Source organism: Coprinopsis cinerea, assembly GCF_000182895.1.
Source record: "Coprinopsis cinerea okayama7#130 chromosome 2 map unlocalized cont3.2, whole genome shotgun sequence".
Taxonomy (NCBI): domain Eukaryota; kingdom Fungi; phylum Basidiomycota; class Agaricomycetes; order Agaricales; family Psathyrellaceae; genus Coprinopsis; species Coprinopsis cinerea.
In genome coordinates this window covers 1,057,350-1,073,813 of record NW_003307543.1, presented here as the reverse complement: position 1 = coordinate 1,073,813, position 16,464 = coordinate 1,057,350, and the positions used below count along the sequence as shown (strand labels likewise).

General features: G+C 50.2%; 7 protein-coding genes across 7 annotated transcripts; 2 read left to right on the top strand and 5 right to left on the bottom strand.

Annotated features, from left to right (window-relative positions):
- Window positions 1-206: 206 nt before the first annotated feature.
- On the top strand, window positions 207-3,008 carry CC1G_01153 (Guf1 protein; the record flags this gene model as incomplete). Its single annotated transcript, XM_001833039.2, has 19 exons — window positions 207-231; window positions 286-299; window positions 355-442; window positions 493-511; window positions 563-617; window positions 666-731; window positions 781-873; window positions 927-1,126; window positions 1,175-1,236; window positions 1,304-1,447; window positions 1,504-1,580; window positions 1,642-1,707; window positions 1,766-1,937; window positions 1,991-2,119; window positions 2,178-2,364; window positions 2,424-2,463; window positions 2,519-2,618; window positions 2,686-2,805; window positions 2,884-3,008. 19 exons carry the CDS (start codon window positions 207-209, stop codon window positions 3,006-3,008), a joined length of 1,782 nt encoding a protein of 593 aa, XP_001833091.2.
- Window positions 3,009-3,098: 90 nt separating this feature from the next.
- On the bottom strand, window positions 3,099-4,567 carry CC1G_01152 (eukaryotic translation initiation factor 2B subunit 2; the record flags this gene model as incomplete). The annotated part of the gene is made up of 7 exons (XM_001833038.2): window positions 3,099-3,141; window positions 3,207-3,236; window positions 3,293-3,688; window positions 3,749-3,853; window positions 3,904-4,225; window positions 4,289-4,434; window positions 4,497-4,567. 7 exons carry the CDS (start codon window positions 4,565-4,567, stop codon window positions 3,099-3,101), a joined length of 1,113 nt encoding a protein of 370 aa, XP_001833090.2.
- A 328-nt stretch (window positions 4,568-4,895) lies between these two features.
- CC1G_13871 (tryptophan synthetase) lies at window positions 4,896-7,551 on the bottom strand (the record flags this gene model as incomplete). Its single annotated transcript, XM_002911789.1, has 11 exons — window positions 4,896-5,006; window positions 5,060-5,136; window positions 5,188-5,764; window positions 5,809-5,997; window positions 6,054-6,096; window positions 6,149-6,729; window positions 6,799-6,895; window positions 6,945-7,083; window positions 7,137-7,230; window positions 7,283-7,447; window positions 7,510-7,551. 11 exons carry the CDS (start codon window positions 7,549-7,551, stop codon window positions 4,896-4,898), a joined length of 2,115 nt encoding a protein of 704 aa, XP_002911835.1.
- A 238-nt stretch (window positions 7,552-7,789) lies between these two features.
- Window positions 7,790-10,407, top strand: CC1G_01149 (L-asparaginase). The gene is made up of 11 exons (XM_001833035.2): window positions 7,790-7,851; window positions 7,918-8,342; window positions 8,396-8,435; window positions 8,491-8,627; window positions 8,688-8,787; window positions 8,844-8,954; window positions 9,004-9,078; window positions 9,134-9,151; window positions 9,206-9,474; window positions 9,529-10,161; window positions 10,212-10,407. The coding sequence occupies exons 1-11, from the start codon at window positions 7,800-7,802 to the stop codon at window positions 10,368-10,370; spliced, it is 2,019 nt and encodes a 672-aa protein (XP_001833087.2). The 5' UTR covers window positions 7,790-7,799; the 3' UTR covers window positions 10,371-10,407.
- Window positions 10,368-12,175, bottom strand: CC1G_01148 (hypothetical protein; the record flags this gene model as incomplete). Its single annotated transcript, XM_001833034.2, has 5 exons — window positions 10,368-10,766; window positions 10,829-11,107; window positions 11,158-11,385; window positions 11,438-11,555; window positions 11,609-12,175. The coding sequence occupies 5 exons, from the start codon at window positions 12,173-12,175 to the stop codon at window positions 10,498-10,500; spliced, it is 1,461 nt and encodes a 486-aa protein (XP_001833086.2). The 3' UTR covers window positions 10,368-10,497.
- A 608-nt stretch (window positions 12,176-12,783) lies between these two features.
- Window positions 12,784-14,514, bottom strand: CC1G_01147 (hypothetical protein; the record flags this gene model as incomplete). The annotated part of the gene is made up of 4 exons (XM_001833033.2): window positions 12,784-13,543; window positions 13,593-14,094; window positions 14,149-14,393; window positions 14,447-14,514. The coding sequence occupies 4 exons, from the start codon at window positions 14,512-14,514 to the stop codon at window positions 12,784-12,786; spliced, it is 1,575 nt and encodes a 524-aa protein (XP_001833085.2).
- A 646-nt stretch (window positions 14,515-15,160) lies between these two features.
- CC1G_01146 (ribosome biogenesis protein BRX1) lies at window positions 15,161-16,376 on the bottom strand (the record flags this gene model as incomplete). The annotated part of the gene is made up of 5 exons (XM_001833032.1): window positions 15,161-15,315; window positions 15,463-15,598; window positions 15,674-15,775; window positions 15,824-16,113; window positions 16,166-16,376. The coding sequence occupies 5 exons, from the start codon at window positions 16,374-16,376 to the stop codon at window positions 15,161-15,163; spliced, it is 894 nt and encodes a 297-aa protein (XP_001833084.1).
- Between the last annotated feature and the right edge of the window lie 88 nt (window positions 16,377-16,464).

Below are 16,464 nucleotides of genomic sequence, written 5' to 3'. Positions count from 1 at the left end.
TGTTTCTCTGTGTCCAACTCAGTTTCGGCGCCACCTAGGCCTCCTTTATCGCTGGATGAGTATACCACAGAATACATCAGGTGCGTCTCTTATCTCTCAAGAAGGACGTGGCTCATAGGAGTTTAGGAACTTCTCTATCATCGCACACATTGGTAGGCCAGTCACTCGCGCTTGTTTCTTCGTGGCATTGAACGTCGAATAAGACCATGGAAAGTCAACGCTGGCGGACAGGTGAGTCGTATTATCCCTCACTCATATTTTATCTGACCGCCAGGGACTGTATAGGTTGCTCGAGGTTTGTTCTTGCAGGCCGTAGTCACTCCCCGGAGGCTCTGACGTCGTCATTCACTACAGTTGACCGGGACTATCAACAAGAAAGAGAAAGGGAAGAATGAACAAGTGTTGGATAAGCTAAAGGTTGAGCGGGAGCGGGGCATCACTGGTAAGTCCCTCAGTCTAACCCGTCACTTGAATGCTCTAATTCAATCCCAGTTAAGGCCCAAACTGCCAGGTCCGCTGCCTGTACCTAGTCAAGTTAATTCGTGCTCAACGTCTATTTTAGCATGTTCCACACTCGAAACAACGCGAAGTATCTCTTGAACTTGATTGACACTCCGGTATGACAGCAAATATTGTCTCTTAAAGCCATCCTGACATGGTACCAGGGTCATGTCGACTTCGCCTGGGAAGTTTCCCGCTCGCTTGCTGCCTGTCAAGGAGCTCTCCTTCTCGTACATGCGTTCACTTCTCCGATTGCCGTGTTCTCACCATGGTCACTAGGTTGATGCCAGTCAAGGTGTCCAAGCGCAGTCCATATCCGTTTTCCACAATGCACGGGAACGAGGGTTGAAAATCATTCCCGTGCTCAACAAGGTTTGTAACTCAGCAAAAACCGTCCACCCCAAATCTCACACCAAGCCATTCAGATCGATCTTCCAGCGGCTGAACCAGAGCGTATCGCGGAACAAATGAAGGCAACCTTTGGCATCGACCCTTCCGAGATATTGCATATATCCGCGAAAACTGGGCTGGGTGTAGAAGCCGTTCTAGAAGCTATAATCGACCGAATACCTGCACCACAGGGTCAAAAAGAAGTCCCCTTGAAGGCATTTTTATTTGATTCTTTGTAGGTTGATCGTTCACCCCTAAAGCGCTTTGCAAACTTACGACGCAGTTATGACCGGTATCGTGGGGTAATTTCCCTGATCAACGTCCAGCAAGGGTCACTTCGCAAAGGTACAACACCCGATGTCTATTTCTCTTCTGGCCTCTACCACATGGCTGATGCTTCCTCATTTCGAAGGGGACAAGATTGCTTCTTGCCATACGCGGAAGCGATATGAAGTCACGGACATCGGTATCATGTATCCCGAGGAAGTTCCTACGCAAGGCCTTAACCCTGGCCAGGTAGGTTACATCGCCTGTGGAATGAAGCAGTCCTCGGAGGGTATGGATGGATCTTATGCTTCGTCAAGATCACAGCTTAATTGACAACGAACTCAGCCCATGTTGGAGATACTTTACATCGACTTGGTGAGAAAGTCGAGCCGTTAGCAGGGTTTCAACCAGCCAAGGCAATGGTAATATTCACACCGTCGAGCGTCCCTCGTCCGTCGTCATGCTTAACGTCTTTTGGTTCAGGTTTTCGCCGGTATTTTTCCAATCGAGAATAGCGACTTCCCTAAGCTCGAGGAATCAATCAACCGGGTTTGTTTCGCCTTTTGGTAGTCGAGGTCGTGTTTAACCCGTATTTCGTCTTCTTCAGCTTACGTTAACGGATAGAAGTGTCACCGTGCAGCGAGAATCGTCTTCCGCCTTGGGCCAGGGTTGCAGACTTGGGTTCCTCGGGACCTTGCACATGGACGTGTTCCGGCAACGTTTGGAAGATGAGTATGACGCGAGCGTCATCATTACATCTCCAACGGTCCCATACAAAAGTAAGTCGTATGACCTTTGGAGCCTGCACCCGTTGGCTGACTTTCGCATTCAGTCGTGTACTTCGACGGTCGAGAACAGGTTGTTAGTAACCCGACGGAGTTTCCCGATGTGGGAGACACCTCTGTCAGAGTCAAAGAAGTGCAGGAGCCAGTAGTCAAAGCCTCGATGATCGTACCAGAAGGTGAAAAGATTTTAGAGTCTTATCCGGAAAGTCAGCGCTAAATTTCCGTTTCCGTCAGAGTACATGGGTGAACTGATGGAACTGTGCTTTGAACATCGCGGCGAGGAGCTGGAACATCGATATCTGGATGCTGGGACTGGGTCGGCGGCTAGGATTATGATCACTTGCGTTCTGCCTTTGAGTGAAATTGTGACCGACTTCTTTGACCAGCTCAAGAGCCGGAGCTCAGGCTTTGCCAGTTTTGAGTGAGCCCCCGCCCCTTTCCCAGCTTGCAATAACTACTGAACCAGTTCGACTTGAACAGTTACGAAGATGCGGGCTATAAAAAGAGTGACCTTGCCAAGGTTATTCGCACAATTTACGCTGTGGTTCTCGGCCATCAACTGACTGCAATTTTAGATGTCCTTCCTCCTCAACGGCAAGCCAGTCGACGCACTCGCCCTTATCGTTCATCGCTCCGCACAAGATCGAGTGGGTCGCCAGTGGGTCAAGAAACTCCGTGAGTCTAATTTATGTTGTCGTCTTCAAAACATTTTCCTTTTCTCACTCGGTATCTTTCGTCTCAGATAAAGTAATCCCGAGACAATTATTCGAGGTCCCTATCCAGGCCGCCATCGGACGCAAGGTCATCGCTCGAGAGACTTTGAGGGCGTTGCGGGCCGATGTAACTGCAGGCCTCTATGGAGGTTAGTAATTATCCACGCTATCTTCCGTGATCCGTCCTCGATGAAGGGATTGGAAATACTAACCCATGCTGCGTGTAGGTCACTATGAACGGAAAATGAAACACCTCGAGAACCAGAAGGAGAGCAAGCGCAAGATGAAAAAGATGGGCAGTGTGGAGTTACCGCAAGAAGCGTTCTTCGACATTCTCAGTACAAAAAAGTAGAAATGGGCTTCTGCTGGTACAGTCGGCTGGATCTATAGAGCTTTCAGTAATAGTAATACTATTGGATTAATTCCCGGTTGTGCTTCTAATTTACAATTCGTTGTCTTCGTCGTCGTATGTTTCTTTAAGAAGTCTGTAGAAAACGAGGGTGAGTTTCAACTGCATCGTGCTTGGAGCCTCAGAGAAAAAGAAGCTCACCGGTATATTGATGACGGAGGATGATCGCCACTGAACATGGATCGTTAATTCTGTGAAGACAAACGGGCTCTTGGTGATCCACTTACTCATTTGTGATGTAGGCGTCGATGAGTTCTGGGTCGACATAGTCATAATGGGGATTGACAACATCAACTTTATCCACCAGATCGCCCTCTTCGAAGCCCAGGACTTCAGTAGGATTTCCAAAATCAAGAGAAGCGTGCTCGTGATATAGGTTCCAGAGGGGTGTAAGTTTGAATTGACCTGCGCAAACGACAACTGGGGTGCTGTGGGCTCTGGCCGCTGTGGCGGCTACTAAAGAGCCACTGAGCGCGAACATGCCGCCGTTGGCGAGGATGACATGTGCCCCAAGGATGACTTTATTGACTCTGGACATGAGACTGAATATTGAAGAATCTGGAACCAGGAAAGTGGAGATGCCAACTGCCGACAGCGATTTGGCCATTTCTCGCCCGTCATATCTAGCAAGGGATGAGATCTGTTAGACGCAAGGCAGCACTATGTATGCTTTCACGACGCACGAGGGAGCTGATTCTGCAACGATCACGGTATAATGCCGGTTGTGTGCTGCCGTTTTGAGGAAAGTCTCGACAGTTTTTGATCTCCCCAGCGTAAGGATGATTTCACTTCGAATGGTCAGTTCAGGACAGGGGGCACCAGTAATGAGCGAACACACTCAGGATGGATGTGATCTCTTGCGTTTTTCGAAACATTATCGTAAACGGTCTCGAGTTCATCCAAAACGTCTTGAATAGCCTCCATCAACACTGGCTTCAATCCTCGGGCAAACGAATCGGGATCGTCTGGATCATCCTCCTTCAAGGTGGTCTTTATCTCGGTCTTAGGAGCTGGGGCCTGTCTCCTTGGTTGTCCTTGAAGAACAAATTTGGATATCGAGAATCCTGAGGATGCATCTTGATTTTGTCTGCCGATTGCCGTGTGGTACTCTTCGCGGATGTGATGAAGTACTTTTCTGACTGTGTTGCCCACAGAATGCTCTATAACCCGCGTTTCCTCCCCTTTCAACACCATTTCACAGAGAAAATAATGCAATCACGGACCTTTGGGCTGTGCTTCAACGAGCGTACGTCCAACCCCACGAATGATTTCAACGAGTTGGTCAAAGTTTGAGAACCGGGATCTAGCAATGACCTGGCGCAGAACTAGCAGAGTTTCGAGTGCAGATATTCTTGACCCAACTATTTGCCTGGTTCATCCCCTCCGGTTGAGACCGACTACATTGGATGGTCGAGCGTGAGACTGACTGACCGCCGACGCAATTTGGCTGCGAGGATTTCGACAGACCGATGCTGTTGGGATGCACCCCGCTCAGGAGACATTGTGGAAGAGATTTAGGTCGGCAGAAAAGCTCCAAAGGCCGGAAGTGTACCCAAGGGAGATGATGGTCAAGACAATGGTCGCGTTGCAAAGACAAGCTGGGTCTGCAATTTCCTTTTCTTGATCAAATCGATCACGGCCTTAGCGTCATTTACCTCCGAGTCGGGTACTTCAAGTTCCCTCCCCATGTCATATACTCCTTTCCTTCATGCCTTTAATGACCCCCTCAAACACTATTGGTGGATTTAAGAAACATAAAAATTCTTTTATGACTGGTATTTGTACATTCTTTATATCACGACTGATTATGGAATCCGGGCGCTAAAATCTTTACTTCGAAGGGATGGCATTCGAAGAGACGTGCCAGTCGAGCTTATCGGCCCACTTGGGCAGCAGCTCGGAGATTTGTTCAACATCCTTGTCTCCACGGCCAGACAAGCACTGTGGAAAGAACGTTCGTAAACGCAATTAAGAGGAAGCAGAGTCAAACGTACAATGACGATGTCCTTATCCTTTGGCAGTGATTTAGCGATCTTGACACCTTCCCAGATGGCGTGCGACGACTCGAGCGCTGAAGGGGAGTCGGTGTCGAAATAACACAACATGGAATATGGCTACATACCTGGGATGATGCCCTCTTTCTGAGTGAGCATTCGGAAACCACGCAAAGCATCTTCGTCGGTGCAAACGACGTAGTCTGCACGACCAGAGTCTTTCAACCAAGCGTGCTCGGGTCCTACACCTGGATAGTCGAGACCGGCACTGATCGAATGGGTCTCGATAATCTGACCCGCCTTATCCTGCAAGATGTACGTCCTGACTCCATGAAGGACACCGGGCTGGCCCATAGACAAGGTAGCGCTGTGCTTGTGTCCATCGATACCTTCACCCCCCGCTTCGACACCGACAAGGCGAACAGATTTATCGGGAATGAAATCGTAGAAGGTTCCAATGGCGTTGCTGCCACCACCGACACAGGCAACGACGACGTCAGGGAGTTTTCCTCGAACTTCCTTCAGCTGTGCCTTGATCTCCTCTCCGATGACTTTCTGGAAGTCTCTGACGATGGTCGGGAAGGGATGGGGGCCGATGGCGGATCCAACAAGATAGTGGGTGGTTGAGAGATTGGTGACCCAGTCGCGCATGGCCTCGTTGACCGCGTCTTTCAAGGTACAGGAGCCGGAGTGAACGGGAATAACCTAACGCTCCGTTAACGGTGTGTCGTGAGAGTGAGAAGCAGAACCCATGCCTTTCCACCCAACATTTCAATCCGGAAGACGTTGAGTGCCTGTCTCCTCACATCCTCGGCACCCATGTAGATGACACATTCGAGGCCAAATTTGGCACAGACTGTTGCAGTGGCGACACCGTGTTGACCAGCACCGGTCTCTGCGATGATTCGCGTCTTGCCAATCCGCTTGGCGAGGAGGATCTAATGAAACCCAAACATTCAGCCAGCGGCTTACAATGACATCCTGAGCTACACACCTGGCCGAGAGCGTTGTTAATCTTGTGCGATCCGGTATGGTTCCTATAACGGAGTTGTGAACCACAGACACGACAGACCAGCTGAATAAACGAACAGGTCTTCTCGCTTCAACCAAATGTTGGCACCACCAGCTTCCTTGGTGAGATTCTCAGCGAGGTAGAGGTTGGAGGGTCGGTTGCTGTAGGTATACAAACTTCGGACTTCTTCCCAGAAGGCGGGGTCTTCTATGGCTGACTTGTGAGCCTCCTCCAGCTCAGCAAGTGCATCGACCAAAGACTCTGGTACGTATTGACCACCAAATTGGCCAAAACGAGCGGGAAGGATGTTCTCCACCCCCTTTGCAGTTTCGGCATTGGGAGTCAGCTGGGATGGCGTGCGTTGAGCGGCTCCTGGAGAACGAACGCGGGATGGCTCGCCCTTTCCAGATACCTCTCGGCAATAGTTCTCCACGAATTGCGGAACTTCTCCATCGCCGGCGGCCTTGATGGCATTTACAATTCGACTGCCAATAACAACACCATCTGCTCCAGCATCGGCGACGTAGTTGAACTGGTCCCGGGTAGCGACCCCAAATCCGACAGCCAGTGGGACATGGGTATATTCCCGGATGCGAGAAAGAATGGTAGGCAGTTCTTCGTTGACAGCGACATTGGCGGAGGAACCCGTGGTACCCATCTAAGATAGGATGGTGTACTTAATCAAATGCTTTACGTCCCAACGAACGGCGGGATTTGAAAGCCTCACCTTCGAGACGACATAGATGAATGAGTCCGCAATGGAAGCCAGGAATTGAATTCGTTTGAGGGTGGTGGAGGGTGCAATAAGTGGCACATAAGACAGGCTGAGTTGACGTCAAGATTGCACAGAGATCCAAAGCGACAAGGACGTACTTGGAGGCGGCACATTTTTGCCGGAAAGCGATGGCTTCTTCAGGTGGAAGATCGACCATGATGAAGCCATTGGCACCGGCCTCTGCTGCATCTTGGATGGCCTTGTCTTCTCCGTAGGCCAACATAGGGTTGTAGTAGCCTAAATCAATCCAGATAAACCGTCTGATAGCTCGAGAGACGGTCTGTACGCACCCATGAGCAACACAGGCGCGGTAAGCCCTTGTTGTCGGGCCTCTCTTATTTGTCCAAGAACTGTAGGGTAATCAATGTCATTTTTGAGTGCGACCTGGAGCAGACCAGTCAACGTCGTCACGACCTCGAAGTCACTGTTGACCCACAGTGTTTGCTTCCTGGATAACAGGACCATCTGCAATAGGATCGGAGAATGGAATGCCCAATTCAATGATATCTGCACCACCAGCCTGCAATGCTAGCAGGACCGGTACAGTGTCTTCTTTCTTGGGGTATCCCGCGGTCACGAAAGCAACGAAGGCAGTCGCATCCTGGTCCACGGGATCGAGTCAACGGACAATCCATGCGAGATCAAGGGTGAGTGGTGACGGACCTGAGCCTTTTTCTGTTCGAAAACCTTTTTGATAGCTTCCATGATGACCTAGAGACCTGAATAGTGGGGTAAGGAAAGAAAGGTCGAGGTCGATGGATTCTCTTTTAAAGAAGTGACTCGGTATTTAGTCCCAGAAATTATCCCGATCTTCCATTAGATTGCCGCACGTGGTCTCAAGCGTAGCTCCGAATTAGCCGATCGGCGATCATATTTGCCGTTATTTACTGGCGTCCGCATGTGCCGAAAACGGCGGACAGCTCCTTTCTTTCCTGCTGTCGACCGTCATCATCATGGAATTGCCACAGCCAGGAGACGAGTCTCGCGTCCTTGTCATATACACAGGCATGAATCTCTTCTTAATAATAATGGCTCCCTGTGCTTACAACGAGTCAACAACACGCCCTACAGGAGGAACCATTGGCATGCTTGTTGGCCAACAAGGATATGTTCCGGAGCCCTATTTCTTGACGGAAACTCTACGTAGCCAGTCGCGTTTCCATGATCCTTTACAGGACTCTTTGTTTTCACACTCTGGAACAGTCCAAGGCTTTAGAAACTGGAGCAGGGGAAATGGTCGATCAGAGAGTCCGCAACGCAGCTCTGGTACAGCGACACCATCCGATGTACCTCTACCGACACTACGCGTGAGGTCGACACGTCCAATTGGGCACTCTTCTGGTCTGGTACCGGACAGCCCGCTGTCGAAGCACCATCCACGGTGTAAACAAATCGCAGAAAACGTATACGAGGCCAATTTACCCAGTCTGGTCACTCCGCGGACCAAAACTCCAGGCAGCAGCCTTAGCAAATCGATTCGTTACGCGATCCTTGAGGTATGTCTCCTTTTTCATCTCTCGGTTTAATTTGTTGAGACTGACGTCCGCAGTGGAACCCATTACTCGATAGCAGCAATATGGACATGTCAGGTAATCGGCTAAACGAGGAACGAATCAACTCTCCGTCATTGACACTTCCTTCCAGACTGGATAAGAATCGCAACTGAGATTGAACTTAATTATAACTCGTTTGACGCGTTTGTCATACTGCATGGAACCGACACCATGTCGTATACCTCCAGTGCTCTGAGCTTCTTGTTAGAAGACCTCGGGAAAACAGTGGTAGGCTTCTTCCGTGATGCTGGACTCACGACAAATCTGTGAACTGCTCTGTTACAACAGATCATAACCGGTGCTCAGATTCCCCTCTCGCAACTACGAAATGATGCAACTGACAACCTAATGGGTGCACTCAGCATTGCTGGACACTACATAATACCTGGTGGGTCACTGCAATTCAAACACCTTGTTTTCTCTCATCTTATTATCCGCCGTTAGAGTGTTGCTTGTATTTTAATCATACCTTATTCAGAGGAAACCGAGTCACCAAGGTTTCATCTAATGACCTCAGTGCTTTCGACAGCCCGAACTTCCAACCTCTAGTCAAAGGTAACGTTGTCCTTCATCCATTCTTAGCTCCGTCATTGACAGCATTCAGTCGGAATTGACATTGTTGTCAACTGGAACGACGTTATCCGACAGACGGGGCTACGGCGATTCAAAGCCTACAAAGGTGTCATCTCATTCCATCGTCTACAGCAAACGAGCTCGCTGACAATCTCATAAAGCCCTATCCCCCCATGTTGGTAAGTAATGCTCAGGAGTCTCCCCTCCCAGGGCGCTCAACCTACGGGTTTCAGCAACACTTCGCCTCTTCCCTGGTATTACCGGGACCACGATCAAGGCATTCTGCTCAGAAGGGACACGAGGCGTTGTTCTTGAGACCTTCGGAGCCGGGAATGCCCCCCAGCGGACGGATGTCATCGAGGCGCTAAGGGAGGCCTGTGATCGTGGTGTGGTCATCGTAGCGATCTCTCAATGCATGAAAGGCGCTGTATCAGACGTATACGAAACAGGCCGAACCCTCATGCAAGCTGGGGTGGTCCCTGGTATAGACATGACACCGGAGGTGAGTACATGAACCAATAGTGACGCCGGCGCTTCTCACCGGGGGCGTTCTCAGTGCGCATTGACGAAGCTATCCTATCTCCTCACGAAGCCAGAACTCTCGGTTCGAGAAGTTCGTGAGCTTATGGGTATGCCTTTACGTGGAGAGCTCACACGGGTCTCGATGACTGCCCCTAGCTCGAGCGAGGCCACTATCAACCAAAACATGGACAACATTCAGCACGTCCTCAATCAATTCGTTCGCCTCTCTGCGCGCCCCGGCGCTTCCCACTCGCACGGCCCGCAAATCACACTGAGTACCCACGAACAAGAACAAGGGGAGCACCCAGACCCGCAGAAAACCTCTGCTCCATGGACTTGGACTGCTGCAGAGGCGGCGTACACCGAGGCAATCTTGTATCCCTTCTTGATTCATTTGGCTGCCAGCAAGAATGATCTGGAGGCTTTGAGGTCATGTCTTGGGACCGCTGAATCAGTGGAACAGTCCTTAGCCCCTCCGCCGGCCACAGAAACGCCGAAGTACGGCCTGGTTGCTGGGGGTATCGTGAACTGTCTAGAAGCAGCGTCCGGTCGTTCTCCACTCCATGTTGCCGCACTGAACGGCCATACAGAATCGACGCAATTCCTCCTTCAGTCGGGTGCACTCGTACATTTAAGGGATACCATGGGACATACTGCACTCTACTATGTAAGTCACTTTGCTTAGGTGGCGTCCACAGTTCGTTAACAGAAGTATAGGCTGCTCGACAAGGGCATGAAGCTACTGTGGATGCGTTGGTGCAAGCAGGGGCGACGCTGGGTGGAGCAGATAGGAGATTCGCCAAACTCCTTTACAACGAAGCGATGGAATCCAACGATGAGCAATTAGTAGCTCTTTGGAAGAAGTGCGGCATGTAGGAGGAGAAATCCAGTAGATTATAGACAACCAAGAGACTACTAACTACATGAACCGTGAGACTACTGAATAAAGTAAACGGAAGAAGTGGCGGAGGGGTATCGCAGAAGGGTGGAAGGAAATACAAGACTACGTTTCCATATCATCGTCATCGTCGTCGTCGCCGTCATCAGAGTCACCCAGTGCCTCGCTCAATGTCTTGACAAGGAGAGCTAATTGTCCTTTATTGAAAGAGAATGGATTCTTCAGGAAACCCAGTTTTTCGATGAATTCAGGCGTCTCTTTGTCCAGTTCCAGTGGTTGGAAATGAATGATTTCGGTCAGCTTCATGCCGGGTTTATATGGCTGGCCAGCAGGGGGTTCGTTGCAGAAGCGGAGAAGGAAGTTTAGGGATGGAGCTATGAGTGTGGCCCCAGGTGAGCCGGGGTCAAGAGTTTGAAGGAAGGAAATCGGAACTCACAAGGTCCACCGTCGAGCTCGGGCTGCAGCGGGTCAGTGTGCGTATAGACGCAGTTGAACGTCCAGTCCTCGGCACCATATGTGTTCTTTGCACATTTGACACCAGAAATGAGGACATTCGTCAAGTCCTCGTACAGTCTAATGACCTTCGTTGACTGTACTTCATTCGTTCCCGATGCCATTGGACCATTGCGATTGACAGAAGAGGGGGCTGCTGGGCGCGCGGCCAGTGTCTTGCCTCTCTCTATCTCGGTCTTAAGCTCGAAGCGGATCTCCTTGACTGGAAACAAAATCAGCTCGAGAATGACGACTAGGAAACGGTATGCCTACTTTCTTGCTGTAGCCCTTCAATATCCTTCTCCTTGGAAGTAACGACTCGCTTTGTTTCACCGAGTTCGTGCTTCAAATTTTGAACTTGGATCTTGTAGTTCTTGATTTCTTCATCCGCCTCCTCTCGAGTCAGCAAGTTAATGGCAGCTCGCTTCCCAGAGGTATGCCGAAGCAGAGGTTCCTTCTTTGCGAGTTGTGCATGTAGGTCAGAGATAAGATCCTTTTGGGCTTCACGGAAGAACTAAGCAAAGGTTGAACCTGGGAAGGAAGCAGGACATACCTTGAAGTTGTGTTTGAAACTGGGCGTCCTGTTCCCTTAACAGTGCTTCGGGTTCCGTTTCCCTTATATTGATCAGCTCCTCAAACTTGGCCTTCATGTCTGCTAGGTGACTGCTTAACTGCAGTGACCAAGTGTGAGAGTGACTCAACAACGAATAAACAGGATACGCACCCTCTGGACTTCCTCCTTTAATCGAGCATTCTCCTTCAGCAATTTGGTTTCCTGTGTCGATTTCGACTGTTGTTGCCTGCTCGCTGTAGGTTTCCGTGCCTTGTCTGCATTCGAGGCATTGGCCCTGTTGTACGCCGCAGCGATACCGTCTTCCTCCTCCTCTTCCTCGTCCGCCTCAAGCACCTCGACCTGCTTCCCGTTCCCCGAAGATTTAGGATTAGGTTTCTTGATAGTGGCGACAGATGCTTTGCCTTTTCCCTTCGATTGGCCCGCGGCGGTTGGTGCAGACCTGCCTGAGGCAGGTTGTTTCGCCCGTTTCGCCGGTCTGGGTTCCTCCTCCTCCATGTCTACGTCCTCTTCTCCAGATTCGTTCGCATCCTCCATCGCTACCTCATGAGCGTCTGAGTCCTCGTGTTCCTCCTCCACTGGTTCGTTCTTCCTCTTGCTCTTTGGACCCGGGCGCCTTGCATTTGTAGCAGTCTTCCTCGACGGCCCAGTTGCATCTGCGCGAATCGAATTTGGTTTCTTGCGCTTCGCCGGATTTGTTGAGGTAGCTGGTGAAGCCATTGTACATGTCCATAAACTGGGCTTTATATCGACAGGAGGAAAGGATATAAGACTTACTGATCTCCTCTGACTCGGACATGTCCAGACGGAAGGTTGAGGGGTTGAAAAGGTTTAGACGCGTCGACCACGTGAAACGCGTTTTGTTGTGGCCAAACACGCTTGCCCTCTGGACTCAGGTTACGGCGGCTGTATGTCGACAAATGGTATTATATCTCATTCCAACTAGGATACGCGATGTACGGGTTCGTGTAATTCTAGAATACAGACAAGAATTGGATGTCTTGTGTTGCTGCTACTAAGGCTACATGGGGAACAAAGTCATTGTGAAATGCAAACAAATGGACGTGCGGGGATGGATGAAAAATGCGGATGAGAACAAGCAGAGCAAAGCGATAAAAGCAGAGAACAAACAAACTGCAGAAAAAGGAATGGCAGAAGGTGCACGACCCGGCCGTCTTAACTAATGAGGGGTTAGAGTAAGTACTGAAGATCCCTGATTATGGAAATATAGGGTGAAAACTGGTGTGGGCGGTGAAGGTCGAAAGGGTAACGAGTGTGTCGATGGTTGAAATAGGGCAAAAAGGCTGTGATATGTAGGGCGGCGTCCATTATAGCGCCAGCAGGGGAACATCCTCCCCTATGGGAAGCTGAGATTCTGCTTTATCGCCAGAAGATGTCGAGGTCTCTAGCGCCAAATCGCCGGTGTTGGCTGCGTGCTCCTCTTTGGGCGTATATCTAGGCAGGGGAATCGAATAATCAATCTTCCTCTCCCCGTTGGAGTCATAAAGTTGAGAATAGGGTGGAAGCGTCAGGGAACTTGCGGAACGACCATTCCGTCCTTCGACTTGAGGAGATCCAGGAATCGAGGCGGATGAAGGGAGGTACTGGCCAAAACACACGGGCACCGCGAAGTTGAGCCTCTCCTTTGCTTTCTCGGTGGATCCGGGCATGTCGTATGTGAAGGTCAGAGAGAGTGAGATTTCATGCGATATGCTGAACAAAGGGCTCGATGAACTTGGCCGAATGACGGCAGGACCCGCCCACTCCTCAACCTCGATGTCATTTTTGGCCCGGCTGACATGGCAAAATGGAACTCGGGTCTCCATAGTGAACCATGTCGGGTTACTCCCTTGGTCGGCGTCGTTGGCGAATGCGTAGTTGTTATCGGCAAGTTTATATTTCCCACTTTCTCCGGCAGGCAGCAACGTGAAGCTTCGACAAACGGATTCAGAGTGCTCTTTGGTGACATAAAGGCCAACATCGTAGATGTTGCTCATCGGATGGGGATCGCGAAGCGGTAAATTGGGAGGTTGCATCTCTCGTGGGGGAAGGGGATATCGAGCAAGATAACTTGAAGAAGGTCTATGCCTGGGCAGTCGTCAGACTAAGCTCCTGGGCTAACGAAACACCTGCTTACCTGCACCGCTCTTGTTGGATCATGTCAATGCCAATCTCCGTGACTTGCAGTCGCTTACATTCGACAGACTCCAAATCCTTCGTCCTCAGTCGAATAGTGACGGGCATGATAGTTTCCTCCGTACTGACGGTTTCGGGAACCGACGCTAACACTTGGATCTTCGACAAGATCTCTGCAGGAATCCCCGCCTTGGCGTCATCTCTACTCGCTGTCCGAGACTTGACGAGGTAGTTGATGAAGGTGGGCTCTGGCTGCTCGATATGTGGAGGAAGGACAAAACGGCGGACGGTTATCGGCCTGCTACTCTCTGCAGATCGAATGCGGGATCGGAAGGGTGTGCAGAGCGATGCGAGTGAAAATGTTGTAGGTTGTTCTGTCTCCAGGTTGATGAATTTGGCGGTGGCATATAGACCATATCGAATGCCGATATCTTCAATTCCCATATAAGTGGAAGCAGGGAGCCACCCGGGCGTGGCGAGGTTGAAGACTACGTCCCATTTACCTAATGAATCGCCTGTTAGATTGAGTTAAAAGGGAAAACCGCGAGTAGACGTACAAGGGAGCTCATCGTCCTCGTGGCCCTCGTTGGACAGTTCAACAGGTTCTTCAGGTGCCAATTCACGCGTGATGGAGCAAAGGCGAACTGAAGAGTATCCGGTGTTGGGGGTGTAGATTTCCGATTGTCCTTCAAAGGTTATCGACAGCGATTGAAGCAATAGTCGAGCCGTCTTGCGGCCTTCGAAGATAGAGTACGGTGAAGAGACAGCAATCGAGACGACTCCAGACAGTGAATATGCTGAGCTACCGCGAAGTCAACACTGTTTCCAATGAATGCAAGTTTGGCCGCGACTTACTTCGGATCTGGTGACCCATACATGTCCAGCGTATCGCACATTGGATGTATAGACAGTGTCAGCGACATGACAGAAATAGTTGAGGGTTTTCGGGGGACGAAGGGAACGCGTGGGGGTTGAGGCCTAAGGGAAAAGGGAGGGGCAACTGGAATCCAGCAGAAGCCCGATGCTCTATAAATCGAGCAACCCCTAGATGGCTTTGTTCAGAAACCTGTGGGGAACAAAAGCAAAGGGAATCAATAAGTGGCAATTTGAGAACACAAAGGGGAATGAGACATCTACCTTTAAAGAGTTCTGGCTGGAATTTGTCGTAATTCTGCGCTTAGTCCTGAAAGGAAAAGGGATTAAATTGCCTCCGTCTGGTCGGCCAGATGACTGCGTGAGTAGATCTACAACAAGGCGATCAGGAGGCGCCATATAATCAGTACCCAGTCACCGAATCGCCATAGCATTGGCACCGAGAATGTCGCGTCGAAGCGCTGAACGCGTTGGGAAGTCCTTTTGTTCCCCTGTGTGCTCAAGTCCCATCTGATGACTAAGCTTCATCCACTTTGTTCTGAGAATAGCCTGTATATTATCTGGCCGCAAAGAGTGGTGTTATGCATGTACCTGAATACCGGAACAACAAGGTGAACACAACGTGGTGATGGGAAAGGCGCCTTTGAAGATTCGAAAACACGTCCGAGAATCGATCCCTGTGAGTCCATAGAACGATCAGGCAAAGACTTTGGAAACAGCCAATTCGTCTTCTTCGCGTCGTCGGAATTCCTTCCTTCTTGCGGACTCCTCTTCTGCCTTTTTCCGCTGCCCGTATTTGCTGCCTTGCTGTCTCCTAATGGCAGAGCGCACAGCGGCGGGTGATATGAATTCTGTACGTCATATTCGAGTCAGTACATTGGGTGGCAGACGGAAAGTTAAGCGAAAGAGGGACAATAGGGAAGAGTTGATCCCATATACCCAAAATCGAGCGACAATGGGATCGGCGAGGCAGAACTGCGGTCGGGGCCGACACTCACCGGGATTGGAATACACAGTGGCGCCATGGAAAGCGCCTTCGAAAATTCTTATGGGGGTAAGGACGAATCGCGGACCAATTTCCACAAGCGACGTCTGAGGGGGCCCGTTTGGCTGTAGGGGATCCTTTTCGACGATCTAAACGCGTTAGGGCAACAATAGAAAAGTTAGCTGTTCTATTCTTCGACTGTACCGAAGATTCAGACGGCGAACCTGGAAATTCCGGAACCATATCTTGTTGTCAAGAATCGAGAACGTGAGGATATGGTCGATGAATGGCTTTGCTTTCCTTGCGCCAGGTGGGACGCCGAAAATCTAGTCAAGGTAAGAAATGGGGTTTCCAAGAAGCTGGACATAACTCACATGTGTGAAGATCTCCTTCGTTAACCTGCCCCATTCCGTTTCATCAAAGCTCGCGTCGAAGCTCAGTAAACCTCTGCTTCCCTTCAAACAATTGCCTGTCAACTTCAGTTCGTCCATGGTGTGGATATTTTGCATATGCATTTTGATACTGGGGCCATTGGGGGTTTTGGCTGCCCATAGGTAAAGATCTTCGTGACGTCGAGCCTCAAAGTAAAGCGTATTGTTGCAATTGTTGAGATCAGCAAGTTCAGGGAGAAGGTGTAGCTGGTTTTTGGAATCAAGTTTGGCATCTGAGGTCTCTCTTCAGCGTCTATAACATGCAGAGTTCTTGTATGGACGCACCTTTCTTCACATGTGGCAACAGTGCTTCAATATCGTTCATAAGATGTCGCATACGGTGCGTTACACCTCTAGAAGATAGAAGCAACACCCGCTGCTTGTTTTTCTTGCGCTTGACTTGCATCTCAGCGCCCGCGTCGTCCACCTCCATATCGTCCGCTTTTCTTTTGCCTTTGGAGGCATTTGCTTTTTGTGTCTTGAGAACGGTGGCCATGGCGCTAAACGACGAGGAAGAAATGTTTACTCTCGAGCTCAATGTCCCTCCCAACCTCGAGCGCAAATTCTTGATTACGTTATCATTG

Bases quoted from the DNA above. Each gene is read 5' to 3' on its own strand.
- CC1G_01149 (XM_001833035.2), top strand. From the start codon at position 7,800: ATGGAATTGCCACAGCCAGGAGACGAGTCTCGCGTCCTTGTCATATAC. The intron at 7,852-7,917 runs GCATGAATCTCT...CACGCCCTACAG, and splicing joins CGTCCTTGTCATATACACAG to GAGGAACCATTGGCATGCTT. The intron at 8,343-8,395 runs GTATGTCTCCTT...TGACGTCCGCAG, and splicing joins TTCGTTACGCGATCCTTGAG to TGGAACCCATTACTCGATAG.